Below are 19,162 nucleotides of genomic sequence, written 5' to 3'. Positions count from 1 at the left end.
CAAGTGGCCTTACACGAGGGACAGATCCTCCCTCAGTGAGTTCTGCTGTGGCATTTCCTTTGCCAGTTACTCTGTGAAGGAGGGGGCACTGCAGGCCGTGTTCTTACGTCATGTACGTCAGTGGATCTACCAGGGATTGGGTGTGTCTGACTCAGTGCAAAATTAAAGTTTCATTCCATTAGATCCATTTTGTTTATAGAGTCAGGAGGTTTGTTACTTAGCTAAGAGACTGGGATTTCATGACTTCTCTTTATGACTAAGGCTTCTCTCAAATTGCTTTAGTGAAGTTAAAAACAGTTTGTTCTCCTTCTGCATCTATATCAGCATCTAAATCTTATAGTAAAATGCCCCGCTCTTCAAAATATCTGTTTATTGAATATGGTTTTGGAGATCTTGAGACAAAGGAGTCATTTACATTGTGCACAAAGACATATTTTCAACATATTTTTCTGGAAACCTCGTTGATTTGGATGAGTTTGGACTTTTTACATATATCTAAGAAATCAAAGGAAGCAAAATATTAACATTTGTGGTCTTGAGGCATGTTGGTAATTTGTAAATCTCAGCCAATGATTTGTTATTTCTACAGAGATTTTTTTTTCCTATTTTACCAAGTACTTTGTATTCTGAGTTTGTATTGAGTTTTAATAGGTGAAGCAAAAATAGCTCGTGGTTTATCCGATAGGCAATACTTTGTGTAGATTGTTTTTCCAAGCACGCTTTTATATTTTGTCATAGTATAAAATAACTCATTTAAAGAATTGCACTGCAATTTTTCTCCTCCTCTGTATTGTCACTAATATTCCACAATAGTTAAAATAGAAAAAGGCCTTTTCATTGCAGGGACCCTGAATTGGCAGCTGCTTTGCATGCCGAACGTCCCAGCTTCAATGGCAGCATTGCTCATGGAATGATTGCAGAACCAGGCCCTGAAATTACCTTGCCAGCTAATGATAAAATCGCATGCAGGCCACAGGGGTTTTTGTGGAATAAATATAAGAGTGGAACAATATCCAGTACACATTATACCAGTAATTTAAAGCATATTCAGGACAAAGAGAGAGTTCCCAGTGCAGGCAGCATCATAGAGATTTGCTGTATCTGATAAAGATTAGGTTTCTCAGCTCATAATACCATACTATTACTTTCCTTTTGTTAGTCTTTCAACACCTACACTCCTGCATTGACACAATATCAAGTAGGAAGAGGAAGAATAGCCTTGTATTTAAGGGACTGAGCAGGGATTAAAGAAATTTCGGTTCTTTTCCCTGGCTCTGCCAGAGACTTTTGTGACCGTGTACAAGTTACTTATTATTTTCATGCCTCTATTCTTGATCTGTGAAATGGTGAGTTGTTTTTTTTTTTTCCTTTCTTTTTCCTCCAAGCCCTAAAAGCTTTCTTGCTGGCTTCCTTGCACTTCATGTGCTAGGCTTGTTGCTTGAGTTCCATCTAGGAAGCTGTAGCAGTTGCATAGGGACAGGAAGTGTTTGGCTGCTGTAGGTGATGAAATCAGGGCAGGCAATGGCTGGAATTAGCCATATGAACACTTGGAAAGCTGGCTGCCTCCATTACAGTCATGTACTTTCATTAGTTGTGGGTATGAGTGTGTGTCATTTTACTTGGTCTAACAGGAAAATGTCAGGTATCCTGATGAACTAACTGAGTTTGAAAGAAGAAGCAAAACCATTGCTCTGCCATGGAAGTTTTCTCTAGTTACACATTTTTGACAGTTTCATCTTTTATTTGAAGTTGATTTTGTGCCCTCTTGCTGTGTCTCTTCCAGAGGCTGTATTCTGTAGTAGGGAACCGAAACAGTCTGAAATTGGGCTGGTGATGGAGCTGAGCTCTTACGTGAGGCTGCACTGTTTGGGCAGTGCAGTCTGCATTTGTAATACGTGGCTTTCAAATGCTTTTCAAGATTGCACTTGGCAATAATAATTTATCAGAACTGGTAGTCTCCTATCAAAAAGAGCCTGAATGTACTTTTCTTTAGAAGGCATGTGGTCAAATCTCTGACCACGTGATTTCTTTGTTCCTGAGCTGCATCCTGAGATGCTAATAAAGCTCTGGTATCGTTCATTTAATGCAGAGAGTTTGATCTCTGCTTTCTGGATCCCGTTATGACTGAGGTGGATGCAAAGAGCTCTCTTGTGCTGGATGTATGGACTGGTTACGGGAGGTTATTTGTCAGTGCAATTGCAAGCTGAATGAGCTAATGTCCTCTCAGGTGTCAGTCACCAATTTCAGGTTTTCTTTATGGAATCCCGCTGGCTGGCTGATGATCCTTCTTCAGCTGTGATGAGCTAATCTTTCCCTGACATTGCCATCACAGTTCTGGAAAGGTCTGCAGGGCAGTGCCTTGCCTTTGGTTGCTGCTGTGCTTGACATAGACACATATATATCCAGATGATTCTCCTGCCTTGCTTTATCATTCTGGGTGGAATTAAGGCTGATGACTCCTAGAGTATCCCTACTGGCTTTACTTTGCCATTTGCAGCACAACCATTGTCAGTACAGGATGTGGTTATTTGCAGCATCAGGTGATACACGACTGCTTGCATGCCCTTGCTTTGCTGTGTCCTGGGGGTGCTGCAGTGGCACTGGAAATTACAGCTTGTCTCCTGTCAGTGGGCATCTCTGTGTGTGCCTTGAGCCCTGGTGTTGCAGTGTGTGCTGCTGTGCAGAGCAGCTCTGTGCAGTTGTAGTGGGGCTGTGTGTGTGCAGAGCAGCTCTGTGCTGTTGTAGTGGGGCTGTGTGTGTGCAGAGCAGCTCTGTGCTGTTGTAGTGGGGCTGTGTGTGTGCAGAGCAGCTCTGTGCAGTTGTAATGAAGTTTAGTCCTTTATACTCACTCTGAAAGTTCCTGCCGTAATCAGTGAGCTGAGGAAAAGCGATTTCCTTAAAATATGAGGGATTGTGATGAAATTTTTTACAGTGTAACTAAACAAAATTGGGCTTTATCTTTTAATTTGTATTATGACTTCATAATATAAAACAGCAGGTTTCCTGAAACTCTAGAGCAGTCTGAAATAAGTCCTAGACTCCTTTTATTTTCCAGTTGCTGCCTTAAGTAGTTTTAAGCATTATTTTAGAATGTAACAGAATTCCAATATAAAAATATGTCTGGCAGCAGATCAGATGTGGGCTGAAACTTTTCAGCTTTTTCAGGGGTCATGAGATGCAGCACTGCCCTGATGAACTTCATTATGCCAGATGAATATGAAATAGTCATATAAAGGAGGTTTGCAAAGACATAAAGAAAAGGCACCTATTTTTTCAGTGCATCTGGGAATCTTAATCCTATATTTTAAAGTTTTTTCTGTTGTGTTAAGATTGCAGATTAAATATGTACATTTTTGTAATAAAAAGAATTCTGTGGTTCAATCTTGAAATAGATGTGAATTATCTGTAACATTACAGATCAAGTCAGATTCCTCATCGAGTCATGTTGTGCACACATTTAGAGCCTTTGCAGTGCAATACTTCAGCCTCTGTTAGGCATTTACAGTTGAAAAGGATATTAATGGATATTTAAGGTGTTGATGAATCATGGCCTAAATTTTAATTGTTGGAACCAGCGAGTTTAGGAGTTGCTGAGTTTTTCAGCACAAGTTATTTTACTTGTTTCACATGCAAACAAGACCATTCATTTCACACCAGAGCTGCAGTTCTGTGGGTGTCCCCCCGTGTATAATGTCATTTGTCAGTAAAAGCAGAGCTGATTAGCTTTATAATTTACAGTTAACCAGGTCTGTCAGGAAAATGGTCTTATTGTCCAGCTTGTCTTTTTGTCCTGAAGCTGTGGCTGGGGGTGGAACGGTGTATGTACCTCAGGGAGGTCAGCGAGGGTGGAAGGCACTAATGCATTCTGAGCTGCAAAGCTCACGCTTGACCTCCATGATTAAAGTTTTTTTCTGTCATCCAGCAGCCGTTGAGCCTGAAATGTCTCTTAAGAAGTCAAAAGGTCTAATCAAGCTAATGAACAAACTCAATCATTAGTACTTTGGGAAGGAAGTGTGCAGGCACTGCCGGTGCCCCAGCTGCAGGGTGTGTGTTGCTGGGGGCGCAGGAGCTGCTGGAGGTGCAGCAGGGCACAGCCGCCTCCCCTGCGCGGGGCCGAGCTCATCCCACGCTGTCCACGCTCTGCTCTGGCCAGGGGGGCAATCTGGCTTTCTTGTAGGTGATAGGGAGGGCTGCTTGTTTCCTTTCAAGGGTTTTTTAAGTGAGGGTTAAACAAAAGCTAAACCTTCCTTAGGTGAACATCTGTGCTAGTGAACTAATCTGCATTTCTCTTTACCCATTCCTCCCAGCTCTTTGCACTCAGATTTCTCTGACATGGATAAAATATTTTTCAGGGATCCTTTGTTACATTCCAGTATCTGAAGTTAATGGGAAAGCCTTTTTCACACTGGTCAAGTAGATGACAGTCATTTAAATGCAGTAAAACCTTTCAGACTGTGCACACCTTGGCTTTGGAGCCAGAACCTTCGTCATGTGTGTCCTGGAGACTGGCACCAGTGTCTAATATACATGCACACACCAGCCAGACCTGCTCTTCCAAACATTTTCTCTTTGTTTATTTTATAATCAAGTGTCTTAGAATTCTTTATTTTGATGAGAGAAAAGCCTCAGCAAAGAAGAAAAAAGTAGTTTTTTCATGCTCACACTCACACTTCTTACCTGGAAAGTATGTAGTGATTTTGGTTTTCCCTGTGAAGAGAGTAAATCAAAACCAGGTTATTATTTTTAAAATAAACTGCCCTAAAACTGTAACTATCACGTAAGAAACCTGCTTTTTCTTCCAAATCCATGGAAATTCACTGGTTCAAGCAAGGGGTGTGACAGAAACTCTCCTAAGAAAGTAACTTCTTCCCCCTGTCAGGAATACTCATCCTGTGCTTAAACAGACACTTGCAATTAATCCTTTCCTCAGTCATTTTAGCTGCCCTGTTGATTTTACACAGCCAGTGGTAAATATGAGATTACTAATTTAAAGCTTTCAGAAATAGAATTATATCATCCTTTTAAAAGGGAATGCTTTAAGACTCTTTGCTGTCTAATGTTAATTTTGAATACTCAACAGATGAAGAGTCCAAATATATTTTGAGTTAATATGAGCATCCATAAGCATATATGTGGCTTAGTATGAGCATCCATAATAATTATACATCAGTACAATTTAGTCCTTCTTTGTTATTTTTTTTTAATTCAGTAAATATATTTGCTTCCTCTGTTGTGTATTTGTAGATGTGTGGAAGAAATTGGTGCCCTTACAGCAGATACGCAGCAGACTTCAGCATTACCATAACTCATTAAAATAAGATAAAAGTAGAACTGCAAAACAATTCCTGTCTTTTGCTGACAAGACTGGGGAAAAGGGGAATTCCACTCCTCCAATATGAGTTTTTCAGAGGTGTGGAAAGAACAGAGTGGACGTTCCTGACCCGTTTGTGCTGGCTCTGCTGAGGCAAATAAGCAGAGTATAAGGAATTCACATGACTCTGTGTCATATTTTGGGGAGAGTAAGTAATGTTAGCTTTTTGAATGATGAAAGTTCTTCAGCTTTAGCGAAATGTGTGTAAAGCCACTCTGGTTTATTTTGATGATCTGCAATTTTCCAGCGTGTTTTTCCATCCTGTGGTTGGGACCTGCAAATAAAGCGCAGTTTACTCAATGCTAGGTAAGGTCTGTGTTCCTTACCTGTTTATTTTGGAAGGGAAGAAGGCCAGGTGCAGGCAGTGGATTCACAGGGACTCGGTCAAGGCTCTTAGAGTGTTTAATGCTCTGAACTCTCCAGGGTGAACCCATCACTTTCTGTGAGGAAGCGTTCGTGTCCCACCGTTCGTCTGTGATGAGGCAGTTCCTGCAGAATGCCATCCAGCTCCAGCTCTTCAAGCAGGTACTGCCTCCAGTGATCCATGGGGAAGCAGATTCTGTAACAGTTCAGGTGGGGGCTGGGGGCCTCTTTCTGTGTCCCTTGATCCTGTAGTGCAGCACCTCAGTTCCTGCTTGCTGGCTTCTCTCAGACTGGGGTGCTGAGGCTTTCTGTATATTGAGAGGTGGGTGGGTTTTCCCACTAATGGTCTCTGAACTCAAGGATTTTTCTTACCTGAGCATGCCTAGACCCAAGATATCTCCTGTACACTTTGTCCAGGAGGCATATTACATATAACTGCTGCTTTAGGGCAGCTGAAAACATGTATGTGTAGCAAACGTGAGTGCTGGTTTTTAGCAAAGCCACACACCTTAGGGCAGTGGGCAACACTGTGTCAGTTTGGATGGTATTTTCATTCTATTTTGAGTCCCTACCCAATGCAAACACTGAGGTTATTCCAGCTAATGAAAGATAAAGTCTTTCTGAAAGGATAAAGATGGATGGTTGATGTGTTTCTGTCTTCTAATGCTGATGCAGTTCATTGATGGGCGTCTGGATCTGCTGAACTCTGGGGAGGGCTTCAGTGACGTGTTTGAAGAGGAGATAAATATGGGAGAATATGCAGGTAAGAAATATTTTAAGGTAATTTCAGACACTTTTGTTGGTTTACCATTTGTGGGTTATTGTGATGTAATTGGTCATTGCTGCTAGGTAAATAACAGGCTTAGTGATCCTGGCAGCCTGAAATGTCTTAAATTTTTGTTCTTTCGTCTGTCAGGAGCTCTGAATAATGTATTGTAGTCTGAGTAATGCTTGTTCAGTCTTAAAAAACCTCAGCGTTACCACTTTAATAAAGTACAACTAAAAGAGTTCTTGCAAAAGAGTTCTTGGAGGACAAATCTTGGCTTTACCCAGAACCACCTCGGATTTCTTTTAGTGAACTTAAAAACATCTGTGTTCTCAAATGTCTGAGACAGCACAGAGAAAACAGGAGAGTGTAAATCTCTCATCAATGTTATGTTTTCTCCTGAAAGAAAAGGCTGGCTGTGCTGTTCTGTCCACGCTCCACAGCCACTAAGTGCCAACACTTCACATTTTTAACTTATTTTCTGTTCAGCAGAGGGTTACAATTTGTTTTTGTGTTTGGTTCTCCACAGGTAGTGACAAACTGTACCACCAGTGGCTGTCCACAGTGAGGGTAAGCACATGAGCTCCTGCCAGACACCCTGAACTGGGGTTGGCCTGTTGAAGATTTTCATGTAGTGACAGAGACAGTAAATCTTAAAGCTGTTTACATCTGATTGCATATAATCAAATTTCATCTCTGGAAATGTTACTTTGCACTGAAAGTAGGAAATACAACGTTAGCCAGGGTTTAATTGCTTGGATTTTGCCCTTGTGGGTTTCTCTGTAAGGTGCTGTACAGCAGTAGTCGGTGGGGTGTGGCAGGGGTGTACAGCACCAGCCAGGTGAACAGATCATTGCAGTGCATGCATCACTGGCTCATCACTTTGATTGTATTCATCACATGAGATTCAGCTGCTCTAGAATTAATGTTTGTGACTGGAGTTAGATTTCATTTTCCCTCACTATCCCTTTATCAACTACTTGTATCTGAAAAAGGCACCATGTGTGATAAACAGGACTGTGGGATGAGGGAAGGGAAAAGAGCAAAGTAAAACCAGGTCTCCCCTCCTCAAATTGAACGTACAGACTGTCCTGAGGCAGTCTCTGGCTCAGACATTGAGTGTTGCTCAGGATACTTGTGTCTTAAACTTGGTCAGGATTTTAGTGGAGTGTACAGGACAGCATGAGGTGAGTGGAGGCACAGGGCACAGCTGTGAGATGTGTAAGACAAGGGAGGCACCTGCATTGTCCCTTGGACAAGTGCTGAATACAGAACTGGGCAAAACCAGAGCGACATTCAGAGTCATTTTCCTTGGGTCTTTTTCTTTAAATCTGACCTTTTCATACTCAGCTCTGCTAATAAGGATAGTTAATGCTCTGTTATTTTAAGTTAAGAATGGTGGATTTTAGATGGCTGTTTGCTTTAAAGAGCTTTGATAACATTTCTTCCCTTGTTACTATAATTACAGAAAGGAAGTGGAGCCATTTTAAACACAGTAAAGACCAAGGCTAACCCCGCCATGAAGACTGTCTATAAGTTTGTAAGTATTGAGGACTGGCTTACTACGGAGATAAGAGTCTAATTACAATTCTGTTTAGACCTTTCAAATGAGACTCAAGACTTAAATCCATTTTTATTGGACTCAGAAAATTACTCAAAATATATATTCATTCAAATTTCAAATTTAAATGAAAAAGTCATTTTGAAATTTAAACTCAATTGAAATGCAAAGTACAATAGGAACTTGTGATTTCTTTTGAAAGTACAAATGATAAATTCCATTTATTACACAGAACTCTTTCTGGGAAATAGTGCCTGTGTTCTCTGCTAGGCAGCTCTACCATCTCATCATTGCTCTGTTGGAAATCATTGTTACCTCAGCTTTCCCTGCTTGCAGCTTCATCGAAAGAAGGGAATCCTCTCATTTTCCAAATTGTTTCCATCTTCTCTAAATGTCAATTAATTTTCCCTAGAGATTTCTTATACCTGCTTATTTAGAGCCCAACTTACTGAGTTATTCTTTAAATTGAAGTGTTTTCAGTGCTGTTAACAAACAGCTGGTGTGTTGCTGTGCTATCGTGTGTGGCTGCCAGCTCCGCTCTGCCAGATCAAACAGCACAGAAACAAGTGAGGATTTCTTATATGCTCAGTTCTGGGAAATAATGTTACAAAAAGCATTGAGATAACCATTCAAACTTTGGGGTTTTTTCCTCCCTTCCTCCAGCCTGAGAGAAGGGAGTAGGATGAGATTGGCTCTACTAAATGGGACTGGCATCCAGAGCAGTGTGAGGAGAATTTGCAGGCTCACTGCCAGTGCGGAAGAATAGAAGTTTATAGCAAAGATAAATACTTACTGGGGAACACTGAGTGTGTGGAATGCAAAATGATGAAAGATGTCTGTGACTTCAAAACAGGGAAAGCAAAATTTTTACAACAAAGATGGGATGGTGTTTTTTGTTTATTTGGAGTCTTTTTAGCTTTCTGTTTGTTTTAATGTGTTTTCAGTGTCCTGTTACATTTTTTTATTGCCATTTTTATTAACTGAAAACAAACTTAGTCATTGCTGGAAATAGAAGGGAATTTTAACTTAAATTATTTTTCATGCAGGCAAAAGATCATGCAAAAATGGGAATAAAAGAAGTGAAAAACCGCTTGAAGCAAAAGGTACTTGAAGTTCTTATTCAAAATGTATAAGCACCACGTCTGAAATCCTTAGCCACTGAAAGCATGATGTGATCAATAGGAAGCTGTTTGATACAGTGCTGTTAACACACTTCAAAATGCATTACCAGCTGTCCTGGATTTTTCACACTTATAAATATTCACAGACAAAAAAAAATTGTCTTCAAATACATGAAAGCTCTGACTTAAACCCACAAAAGCCAGAAAATTGAGTGTTCTGCTTGGAGCGGTCCTGCTCCTGTCCTTCATGCTGGGGCACTGTGTGAGGGGACTGCATGTGGATTGGGGGCATTTCCCTACAGTTCTGGCAGTGAACTTTTTGCAAATGGCAATTTGTTGTTATTTTTGCAGTTATCAGTCAGGAAAAATAGTCATTGGGAAGGGGATTTCTGCATTTCTTGAATGTCTGCTGCAAAGTTCAGACAGGAAGGATTTTATTAGAGTTGATGTCAATTGCCAATTGGAATTATTGGAGGAAAACCCACTCCAACTGTTTGTTGTTTCCCAAATATGTGTGTGTTTGTAAACAGCACAATTCCAGCTGCTCCGCTGTGTTCGGGGGATGCGTTATCCAGTCCCAGCTGCTCCTTTCAAACAGAGCTCCTGTCACACTGGCACACACCTCATGAGAACCTGGGTAACTGCCCTGGCTTAGGGCAGAGACTCCCTTTATTCTGTGCCTCAGAGCTCTCAGAGGAAGGAGGAAGCCAGGCAGCTGACCTGCTGAGAGAACTGAGCTTCTTATTCAGAAATTTGTATTCATTTTGTTGCATAGGAGTTTGGGTGGGTTTTGTTTAATCTGTGCTCTCTCTGTAAACGTCTTCTCTAAATTTCTAGACCATCCTCTTAAGTTAGGGCTCCAAATGCTCGTGGGCAGACAGAAGTGCTCTCAGCCTGTCCCCAGGCTACGAAGGGAGGATTTGCCTGTGTGCATTCCAGCTGCTGGCTCCTCTCTGAGCCCTCCAGACATTGCTGCAGAATCTCGGGGAAGATAAAGTGCCTTCAGATGCTTTTATGTTATTTTATTACTCTACATTATATATGACCACTGTAGGTATAATTTGAAAACAGTAGAAACATGAAGCAGTTTTCTTGTACCTGGATTTCTTTATGTCATTGCCCGTGTTTCACCTCTGGACATGACGTTCTGCCTTTCTGCGTGTGTTCCTAAAGCTGTTGGAGCTGTGTAATGTGAGCAGGTTTTTTCCTGCATTTTAAATGATAATAGAATTGTGTGCTGTTGTGTGACATTTGGGTACCAGGCTGAGAAAAGCCTCATTCAGTCATTGCTTTGTTTTATTATTATTGTTGTCTTCCTAGTCTGTCAAGCAGCAAGCAACTCTTTAAAAAACACACATAACATTTACAACTAAATGGCCCAATTTTGGTTCACCTTCTTTATGTGGTGTATCTGTAAGTGAGATGCTTAAACAGGATTGTTCAACATAGGCTTTCACAGGAACTTAAAAGATAGCTGTGAGTAGTTGACACACACTGCTCAACCTCTCCTTCCTTTATTATTCTGTCCTTTTCTATGTCCCGTCCTCTTCTCCATGTGAAAGCAGGCAGGAAGGTAACTAAAATTAGGGATTCCTCTGTTAAAAGTGGTAAAAATAGCAAACATTGCTTTGGTTACCCTCATTTTTAATCTAAATACAGGGCTGCTTCATTATGGGTCTGTTATGCACAGGCCTATTAATGCATCTTCCCCAGTTTTTATGTAAGAGCGTTGTATTTATCCTGTTTCCTCACTAGCGTGTGTGAGTATCAACTGTCTGACATTCTGGTATCATTAAATACTTTTTGCCAAATTTGGGATGCTAGTCTTTCATCTTCTAAGAGTAACCTAAGGTTATTTTTAAACAGAACTTACTATCCACTGCATTTTAACATACTATTTTCCATTATTAATATAGAAAGTATGCAGGCCCCTGGTAAGGAAAAGTCAAATATAAACATCCCTTTTCCAGTTTTTGCTGCCAAATCTGAGCAGCTACTGTACAAGATATAATTTAAAAATGCAATAAAGCTGGAGGTTCTGCTTCTTCCAACTCTGCATAGCAATGGTGACCTCTTAAATATAATCAAGAGCCCATTTTGCCCTTGGTCTGCTCCAGTCTTGGGTTTGAATTGCAAATGAGAAATGCAGGATTGACCTGTTGAGAGGTCACTGTGGTGTGTGTAAGGTCCTTCTTTAATATGATAGTGGAGATTGAATGGTGCTCCATTTCCATCCCTTGTTCATTTGTGGTGCAGTATTTCAAAGCAACAGAAATAGTTTTCAGAGGATTCTTATGAGTGAGAGCAAATAATTGTTAATAGATACAGCCTAGTAGCTTTATTTTATATCTAATATAGTTCTTTTTTTTCTTTCTTTTTTCTCTTTTTTCTTTTTCATTTCCCTTTTTTTTCTTTTTTGCAAAGGCTGCCTTTTTCCATCTCACCACTGTGGTGGTCAAGGCCCTCCGTTAGTGGCTCATTTGAAGCTTAACTGCATAGAATTAGGAAGAGGGAGGAATATGAATGGTACCGTCCTCATCTTTCAGTCAGGAGAATGGAACTTACTGAAAGCTCTGGCTAAGACAATTTATATAAATGGTTGGGCACTCGGCATTAATATATTCAACATTATTTTAGTTACTAGAGCCCTGTGTGGCTCTAGTTAATGCCTGGTATTCTAGAAACAACTCATTTAGAGCTCTATAACACAACCTGCACAACATTCAAGACACTCAGAATGTGTTTTGCTCCTCTCTAGCCAGTGTTTGCAGTCCATTACAAAATAAGATCGTTTTTCACTGTTTTTTTAACTCCAATGTGTTTTCATTGAAGATAGAAAACAAACTTTTGTGAAGCAGATTTTGCTTTGATGAGTGAAGCTGTATTGATGATTTGTTTGCCTTTTGGGGATGTTGAAAAAATTGAGAGGAATGAAATAATTTAATTCTTATCTTTTATTAAGCAGTTTTAAAAAAATATATATTGTGGTTTCATTAGAAGTCTGTGCACCAAAGACAGTGGAAGTAGGCTTTAGTAACATGTTATCTTTTATATGCAATTATATCATCAGAGAAGTAGGGGCAATCTATAGCAATAAAAGCTCAAGGATTTGCAGTGATCGTTGCACAACTGAGGGGATTTTGCTTAATGACTTATTCTCTCTCCATCTTTCATCTCCTCCCATTCCCCTCATGTCCAAACTTTTGTGTCCTTCTTGTGGCTCTTTGGGGATTTGCCTGGGAAGGTGCTTTGCCCTCCATTGCCTCCCAGCTGTGTGCAGCCTTGGTTGGAGGCGCAGCCCCAGGGAGGCTCTGCAGGGCCGGGAGCAGTCCCTGCTCAGCATGGCTGGGTGGCCCTGGGAGTGCTGCAGCTTGGGCAGCTCCAGGCACCTGCAGTGTGGCTCCACCCCACAGGAATGTGTAAATAGGTTTTGTGTTTGGCTTCATTGCAAGGAACGGTGCAGCCATAGGCTGTGTGAGTTCCAGGCTGAGGAGATCCCTTGGGGCCTCAGTGCTGGCTGGAGCTGGAGTAGGAGTTTGTAGACACTCGGGTTTCTTGTCAACGTCTTGCTTAGGGGCTCTTTGTTAGTAATTCGGAGGACTTTGTTGTACCTTTTCAAGACAAGGTGGCATTGTGCAGCTGAAGGGCGGGGGAAAAAAGTTTTTCTCTCTAGTTTGACCTTAACAAGTTGTTAATTCCCCATGATCCTTATGCCCGTATTGGGGAACCACTGCTCTACCAGCTGGATCTAAAGAGGGGTCTCAGCTTCTCTGTGGAGCAGACAAAGCCCCTTAGAAAGTCCATCCAGCTTTTTGTTTCATTTGACCTAAACACATTAGGTCAGTGTGTGTCCAAAGGAACCATTTCTAATTGGCCATCAGCTTACACGGCTCATTATTGTACCTGAGCGAGCCGGGGGCTCGCGGCCGTGTCAGAGGTCGGGGAATCAAAGCCCTGCCGGTGGCAGCAGCCACCCTCAGGTCAGCCTTGCAGAGCTCCAGCCTCTGCAGCCTTCTCTCCATATTTACCCAGCATTATTTCCTTGGCATTGTTGCAGAGATGTAAGGTTCGGGGCCCACTGTGTTACAGACTGTTTCTCAACTCACTTTCAAACTCTTTGCTTCTTCTCTGATTCCTGGTGTCTGCGGGCCTTTGTCTTTTTCAAAACCTGTGTTACATACCTTGTTCTTGCCAAGTCCTCTAACCTGGGCTGGCTGGTCACTTCACTTCTGGAGATGAGAACTAAAGTCAAAGCAAACAAAAAGTGTTCTGCCAGGCAGCCCTTGGTGTTGTACCCTCTCCTGGAGGCATATTCAGTGCACACAGACTCCAAGATGAAATGCAGAGCTAACTAAGTTCTGAGTTCCATCTCTCCTTGCCACTTTCACCAGTAATTGTTCTGCTATGGGTAATTCTGTGCAGTAAGTTAATGGAATTACTGTGTTCATTTTGGTTTACAATAAGCAGAATGCCCTGTCCCTGCACTTCTGTTGAGTTCATTTCTAAAATAGAAAATCTGAGCTATGGTTTTTTTCTCCACATGCACTTCCTGGCTTTTGCGTGCAAGTCAGACATTTTATTTAATGTCCTGTTTGCAGCATTGGTACTGGGAGGAGAGAGGGGTTATGTACAAGCTCTGATGGATGAAATATTTTATTCTAATGATATTTTCTTTTCTGTACTTTGGTGTTTTTTCCCCTAACATCCGAATTGTTAAGTCAGCATTATCCTCTAGTGTCTCCTTTGTGCACCTTGCCCTTCCTGAGGAGTGTTCCTGGCCATGCTTTTCACCTCTTCCTGCCCCACAGGACATTGCTGAGAACGGCTGCTCGGCAGTGCCGGAGGAGCCCCTGCCAAGGACAGCACCATCGCCCCTGCCTGAGAAGAAGGACCCGAAATTAAGAGAGGACAGGAGACCAATCACAGTGCATTTTGGTCAGGTAGGTCTTAGTGTAAGTTGTTCTCCATCATGTGCCTCAGCAAGAATAGTTCAGAAAAGTCATGATAACAAATATACCAAATGCTTCATTATCTTCAATCACTGAACTGTGCTGTTTTAGTTTTATTTCTGTTCTATCTGTTTAAAGGGGATTTTAAAACCTGCTTTTTCTAGGGTTTGCAGATTCCTTTTGTTTGAACTATGATTTTGAGGAAAATAAACGATGAGTGAATGGGGGAAGCATAAATATTGTAGCAATTTTAGAAACTATTTTGGAGCTGTTTTAGCATGCAAGGTGCTTCAACTCTCAGGACTGAGGGTGTAGAATTTAAAGCATCCGCTGCTATCTAGCCAGATCATTAGTGTCAATATGGGATGTCCAACTATTAAAGCATTTGAACATTCTCTGAAAATTAAATGCGATGAACTAAGATGGAAAAATCAATTAATAGCTTGTTAGCGTGCTCTGTATTCAGTATTGACAGCTGAGCTGTTCATGTTAGTTACTGGTGTAATGTTTCTTTTGATATGTCTGCGGAACAGAGAGTTTGGGGGTGGGGTTTGAAGAGCTGGCTATTTAGAAAATGTTGTAGTTGCTGTGATTTTCATGGGAAAACATCCAGTGTTTATTATCCGTTTGCCAGTGTTCCCCTATTAAGTATAGGCTGACTCAAAAAATGACATGATTTGTGTTCACTGTTCTCCTTTCTTTTGTTGTATCTATTCTTTACACTGTTCTGACCAGAAAACAGGAGGAAATATCTGATTTCTTCTAAGAAAGCAAAGTGTAAATTTAAAGCAATTGTAAAACATTATAAAATGTGAAGCAAACCAGTTTTAGAGAAGTATCTATGAATAGAAACCAGTTGGTGTGGCTGCACTGACTGTTCAGGTATGAGATGGGGCCACCCGAGGTCTGCTCACTGCTCAGAGCAGTGTTGTCTGCATCATTTCAGAATTAGATTGATTTTTTTCAGTACTTTAACCAGTGTGCTAAAAGTAAGTTCTTGGAGACTTTTAAAAAATCTTTCTCTTCCAATTAAGTATTTTCAGTAGAGACTTATTTTTCTGTTATTTTCAGTGCCACTACAGTTGAGAGGAGTTGGGGCTACTGGAGGAATGCAGCCTTCTAGCTCCAGCAGGGACATGTTACATTTCATTTGAAGCAGTCAGAAATCAGATGATATTACAATTTTTTTTCAGTTTTTCCTTTCGATTTTTGTGAACGATGGAGGGTTCAAACATGATGGTAGATTAATGAAATATATATTTGACTGGGAAGTGCAAATTTAAATTCATGAGGATTTTTTAACAGTCACTTTCAAATTTTTTAATGATCACTTTTCTGTGTTGGAAGAAACACGCATCAGCTTTCCTGACCCCTGGCTGTGGGGAGAGGCTTGCTGGCTAAATGCTTATTGCTGTCAGCACATTACAAATGCTGGTTTCCAAAAACCCATCTGACTTAGCAGTTGTAGGCTGTGTGACTCAGCCTCAGTCCTGGCGTGGGTCTGCTCCTTCTGATAGCCCAATGCCAAAACAAAAATGAAATCATACGTTCATTCAAAAGGAGAAGATGTTCAGGTTTATGAAATATAGATTAAGGCTTTGGGGAGGAAAAAAGCAGCAACATTTACTGTATAAATGGGAGATGGCTTCTAACTCGTGATTAAAGGCAGAGATTTTAATGTCACTTTTAACACTGTCTAGAATACAGAAGGTGGGAACAATTAAAAAGGCACAAGAACTCTGAAATAAGGGCTGTTTGTGCCTTCACAGCTCTTCTAAACTGAAGAGGATGAAAGAGGCTTTTTTCTCATTGTCAGGGGCTCTCTCGGAGTGCAGCATTGTGCGGCTGGCAGCGCGGTTTAAAATGCATGCATGCACTGGGGTCAGGGCCCGGCTCGGGGCGGGCGGTGCAGGGAGCCCGGCCCAGCGCTGCAGAGTGCTCCGCCGCCGCGCGGGCTTTAATTGAGACGTGCTGTCAAAGTGACAAACACATTTGCATACAGTCTATTTATTTTCCTCGGAAAGGTCTGCAGTCTGCTGTTGGTTGAACATTCTTAATCAGCTCGCTGTAAGTGAGCCGGCAGCGAGCTGTCCTGCGCTGGTGCTTCTCTTCATTACATGACAGATTAGCTAAAGGGGGATGGGCTAGCGAGCCAGCAACAACCTTTAATTTTAACTCATTATCTCTCACCCTAGAGTGAGGGAGTTGCTGGCTTTTCCAAACACGGTTGTGTATCTGCAGTTGTACGGCTACAAAAAATATCAGTAAAATATCTTGAAATGCCTGTAAAAGCACAGCCCCTCAGCTGATGGCTCACCAAAATTTGGCAGTAATTGGCTGACTGGGGGAGATTCTGTATGTCCTGGCTCATCTTGGTGAGTGGTGATCAGGCATCATAGGAGAGCCTTGTTTATTATGGAATTGTTTGAGTGATCCTTTCTGCAATACTGAGACATTGTGGGAATGCTCCCATTGATGGTGAAAAGAAGGATTTTTAGCCAGATAGCCTGGGGCAGTATAGTAAAGATCTAAACTGGAATGTTCTTAGTAAGACACCATCGTGGGAGGGTGGGACCACTGCTTTTCCTGGGTGGCACTTTACATGCTTTACCCAGGGTGTACCTTTCTTATTGATCCCTGCATCAACCAAATACAGGAACTATCACCAAGGGCTCTGGGACAACACAACTGTACTCAACAAGTAGCAGGAGCAGTACAGGCAGCTTATGGTTTAATGGGTGGGGAGAAGAGGGAGCAATTTTCAAGCCAAGGCCAAGATTCAAATGGGAGGTTTGTGGTACTGAGTAGTGCTCTAAGTTTGGGGGAAGAGTAAGGTTAATTGTTGTGGAAGATCCAGTGTTACAGAGAGAATCTCTTGTGGTGCTTGATGGACTTGATGATCTTTCCAGTCTTTTTCAACCTTAATGATTCTATGAATGTCTTATTCCTTGCTTTCTGCTGGTTTGTTGTGTGAAAAGCTGACCAAAATGTCCTTTAAGCATCAAACACCTGCTGCATATTCAGTTGCCAGAGCTGTCCTTGGAATCCTTTCCAGTGTGCCAGGCAGGGCAGCACTGGGAGCCCAGTAAGCCCTGCCTGGGGCAGAATGGGACACTAATGCTGGTGATCTGTGACTCGGGGGGTTGGGCTCTTGTTGCCATGCCCACGCTTGCACCTTTTAGGTAGAACACGTGTCTATGTTGTCTTTGACCTGTTTGGAGAATAGACACTACACAGTGTCATGGTGACTGTTTTGAACAGGTTCCTTGTCCAAGCAAGCAGTTGTTGGGGCTGCTTTGGCAGGACCCGCAGAGTTCATACAGGATTGGTACCTGTGCCCAGTCTTCCCACCAGTCTGGGAGAGGTGGTGTGAACACGCAGGATGAGCCCAAGGGCTTCAAAATCAAACCTACGCTTAGGAACATTCCTCCTTAGGAGCTTTCCCACAGTCAGTAGCACCCCTGATTTAGTACAATTAAACCAGCAAATGATAAGCTGCCAGAAACATCACTTGTTGTGATGTTTGGGAAAGGGAATAATTTCATTAGAAGCAAGTGATCCTGGCAGTTCTGTACAGCTCTCTAATTGTGTCTATTATAATTAGAATGTCATTTGTCAGCTTAGCTGGGTTTATGTTTTCTATGGCTTGTTTTTATTTACCAGCAAATGGGATACTTAATTCCATTTATGCACCAAAAGGTGTAAAGCCTAAAAAAATACAAAAGACTCTTCCACATATATCTTTAGTAGAGAGATTCAATCATGTTCCATGCTTGATGCAAACTACAGAGAATCAATGCTCTGGGGACTAATGTAAATAGTTATGAGACAAATGGAAAATGCATTAATGTACTGAAGCAGCTTGTCTGACTGTGGAAGGACTTCTCTGGGTTCTCTCCCTGGCTTGTTCTGACTGCTGTTAAACTCTTGCAGGCCACAGCATGGAAATTGCTGTCTTATTTGCTGTTTTGAAGCCTTTTGCTGTAAATGAACGTGTTCATTTTTCCTAGTCACAGTGTGCACTTGGACACACAGAACAAACAGCTCTGCTTTGCAGGGCAGTGCTCTTCTTCCAGGAGATTAAACGGCATTAAGAGGTCAGGGGGAAGATGGGGAGAACACCAGCCAGCTACATTCCAGGAATGCAGAACTGGATCACTGAGGCCAGAGGCAGCAGAGGAGGGATTATCTCCAGGGTAAAAGGGATGAAGCAGGGAAGGGAGGAAGGCTCCTTTGCCAGACCCTGTGACTCCCTTCACACCCAGGTGCATCGGAACAATAGCAGATTCCCCTGGATCACAGCAGGCATTGTGTGGCACTGAGGTAGAAACCAAAGGGGAAAGGGGAAAACAAGTTCATTTGCTAATATTCATGTAACTGTATGCTCTGGTTGCAGAGCCAGCCCTCCTCTGGCCACTCTGAGCTCCTTGGACAATAGCAGGACCTTCATTAAGAAAACGAGCCTCCCTTCCACTCTTCCCCACAGATGAGCAATGTGGGTTCTCATTTCCTTTCTCTGGAGCCACATGGGGTTTCCTCCCTCTCTCCAATTGATTCTTTATGGATTTAGCAAAAGTACTAGTTGTTTAAAATGATTTTGTCTTCACTCCTTTCTTTGCCTGTTCCTTTCAGGAAGGAATTCAGTGTTGCTCAGTACAAGTCAGAAGACTCACAAGAAAAACAAATGTCTTGGCCCAGAAGCACTTGCCCATCTAATGTCTGCTTGAGACCACTCAAATGTCCCATCAGGTTCTCAGGGGACAGCGTTCTTAGTCAGAGTAGTAAAACCAATGTCAGTGGACAAGACAATGATGCATTGGATTGAAGTTGTGGTGTGCAGGATTAGCAGAGATGGCAATCCCTGTGGTGGGAGTTAGGCAGTGCCTGCCCTGGCCATGTGTGCCAACGTGGGACAGGTGTGAGCAGCGCCTGCAGAGCGTGCCCAGGGTCTCTGCCCCTCCTGCACCTGCTGCCCAGGGCTTCCCAGGGAGCAGGCACAGCTGGGTTCTCTCCAGCCCCTGCAGCAGGGGG

At 42.1% G+C, this 19,162-nt stretch overlaps 1 protein-coding gene across 5 annotated transcripts in view; it reads left to right on the top strand.

The window, feature by feature from the left end:
• DENND1A (DENN domain containing 1A) overlaps nucleotides 1-19,162 on the top strand; it is a 146,916-nt gene that overhangs the window by 109,068 nt on the left and 18,686 nt on the right. For all 5 annotated transcript variants that reach the window (XM_059486570.1, XM_059486567.1, XM_059486569.1 and 2 more), the window contains exons 14-19: nucleotides 5,795-5,896; nucleotides 6,410-6,497; nucleotides 7,030-7,070; nucleotides 7,969-8,040; nucleotides 9,108-9,164; nucleotides 13,991-14,122. In XM_059486570.1, coding sequence (XP_059342553.1) covers nucleotides 5,795-5,896; nucleotides 6,410-6,497; nucleotides 7,030-7,070; nucleotides 7,969-8,040; nucleotides 9,108-9,164; nucleotides 13,991-14,122 — 492 coding nt within the window. The remainder of the gene's footprint in view (nucleotides 1-5,794; nucleotides 5,897-6,409; nucleotides 6,498-7,029; nucleotides 7,071-7,968; nucleotides 8,041-9,107; nucleotides 9,165-13,990; nucleotides 14,123-19,162) is intronic.

This window comes from Ammospiza nelsoni, chromosome 20 (assembly GCF_027579445.1).
Source record: "Ammospiza nelsoni isolate bAmmNel1 chromosome 20, bAmmNel1.pri, whole genome shotgun sequence".
In the NCBI taxonomy this organism is placed as follows: Eukaryota; Metazoa; Chordata; class Aves; order Passeriformes; family Passerellidae; genus Ammospiza; species Ammospiza nelsoni.
Note: the sequence above shows the minus strand (reverse complement) of the source record. Positions and strands in the feature narration are given on the sequence as shown.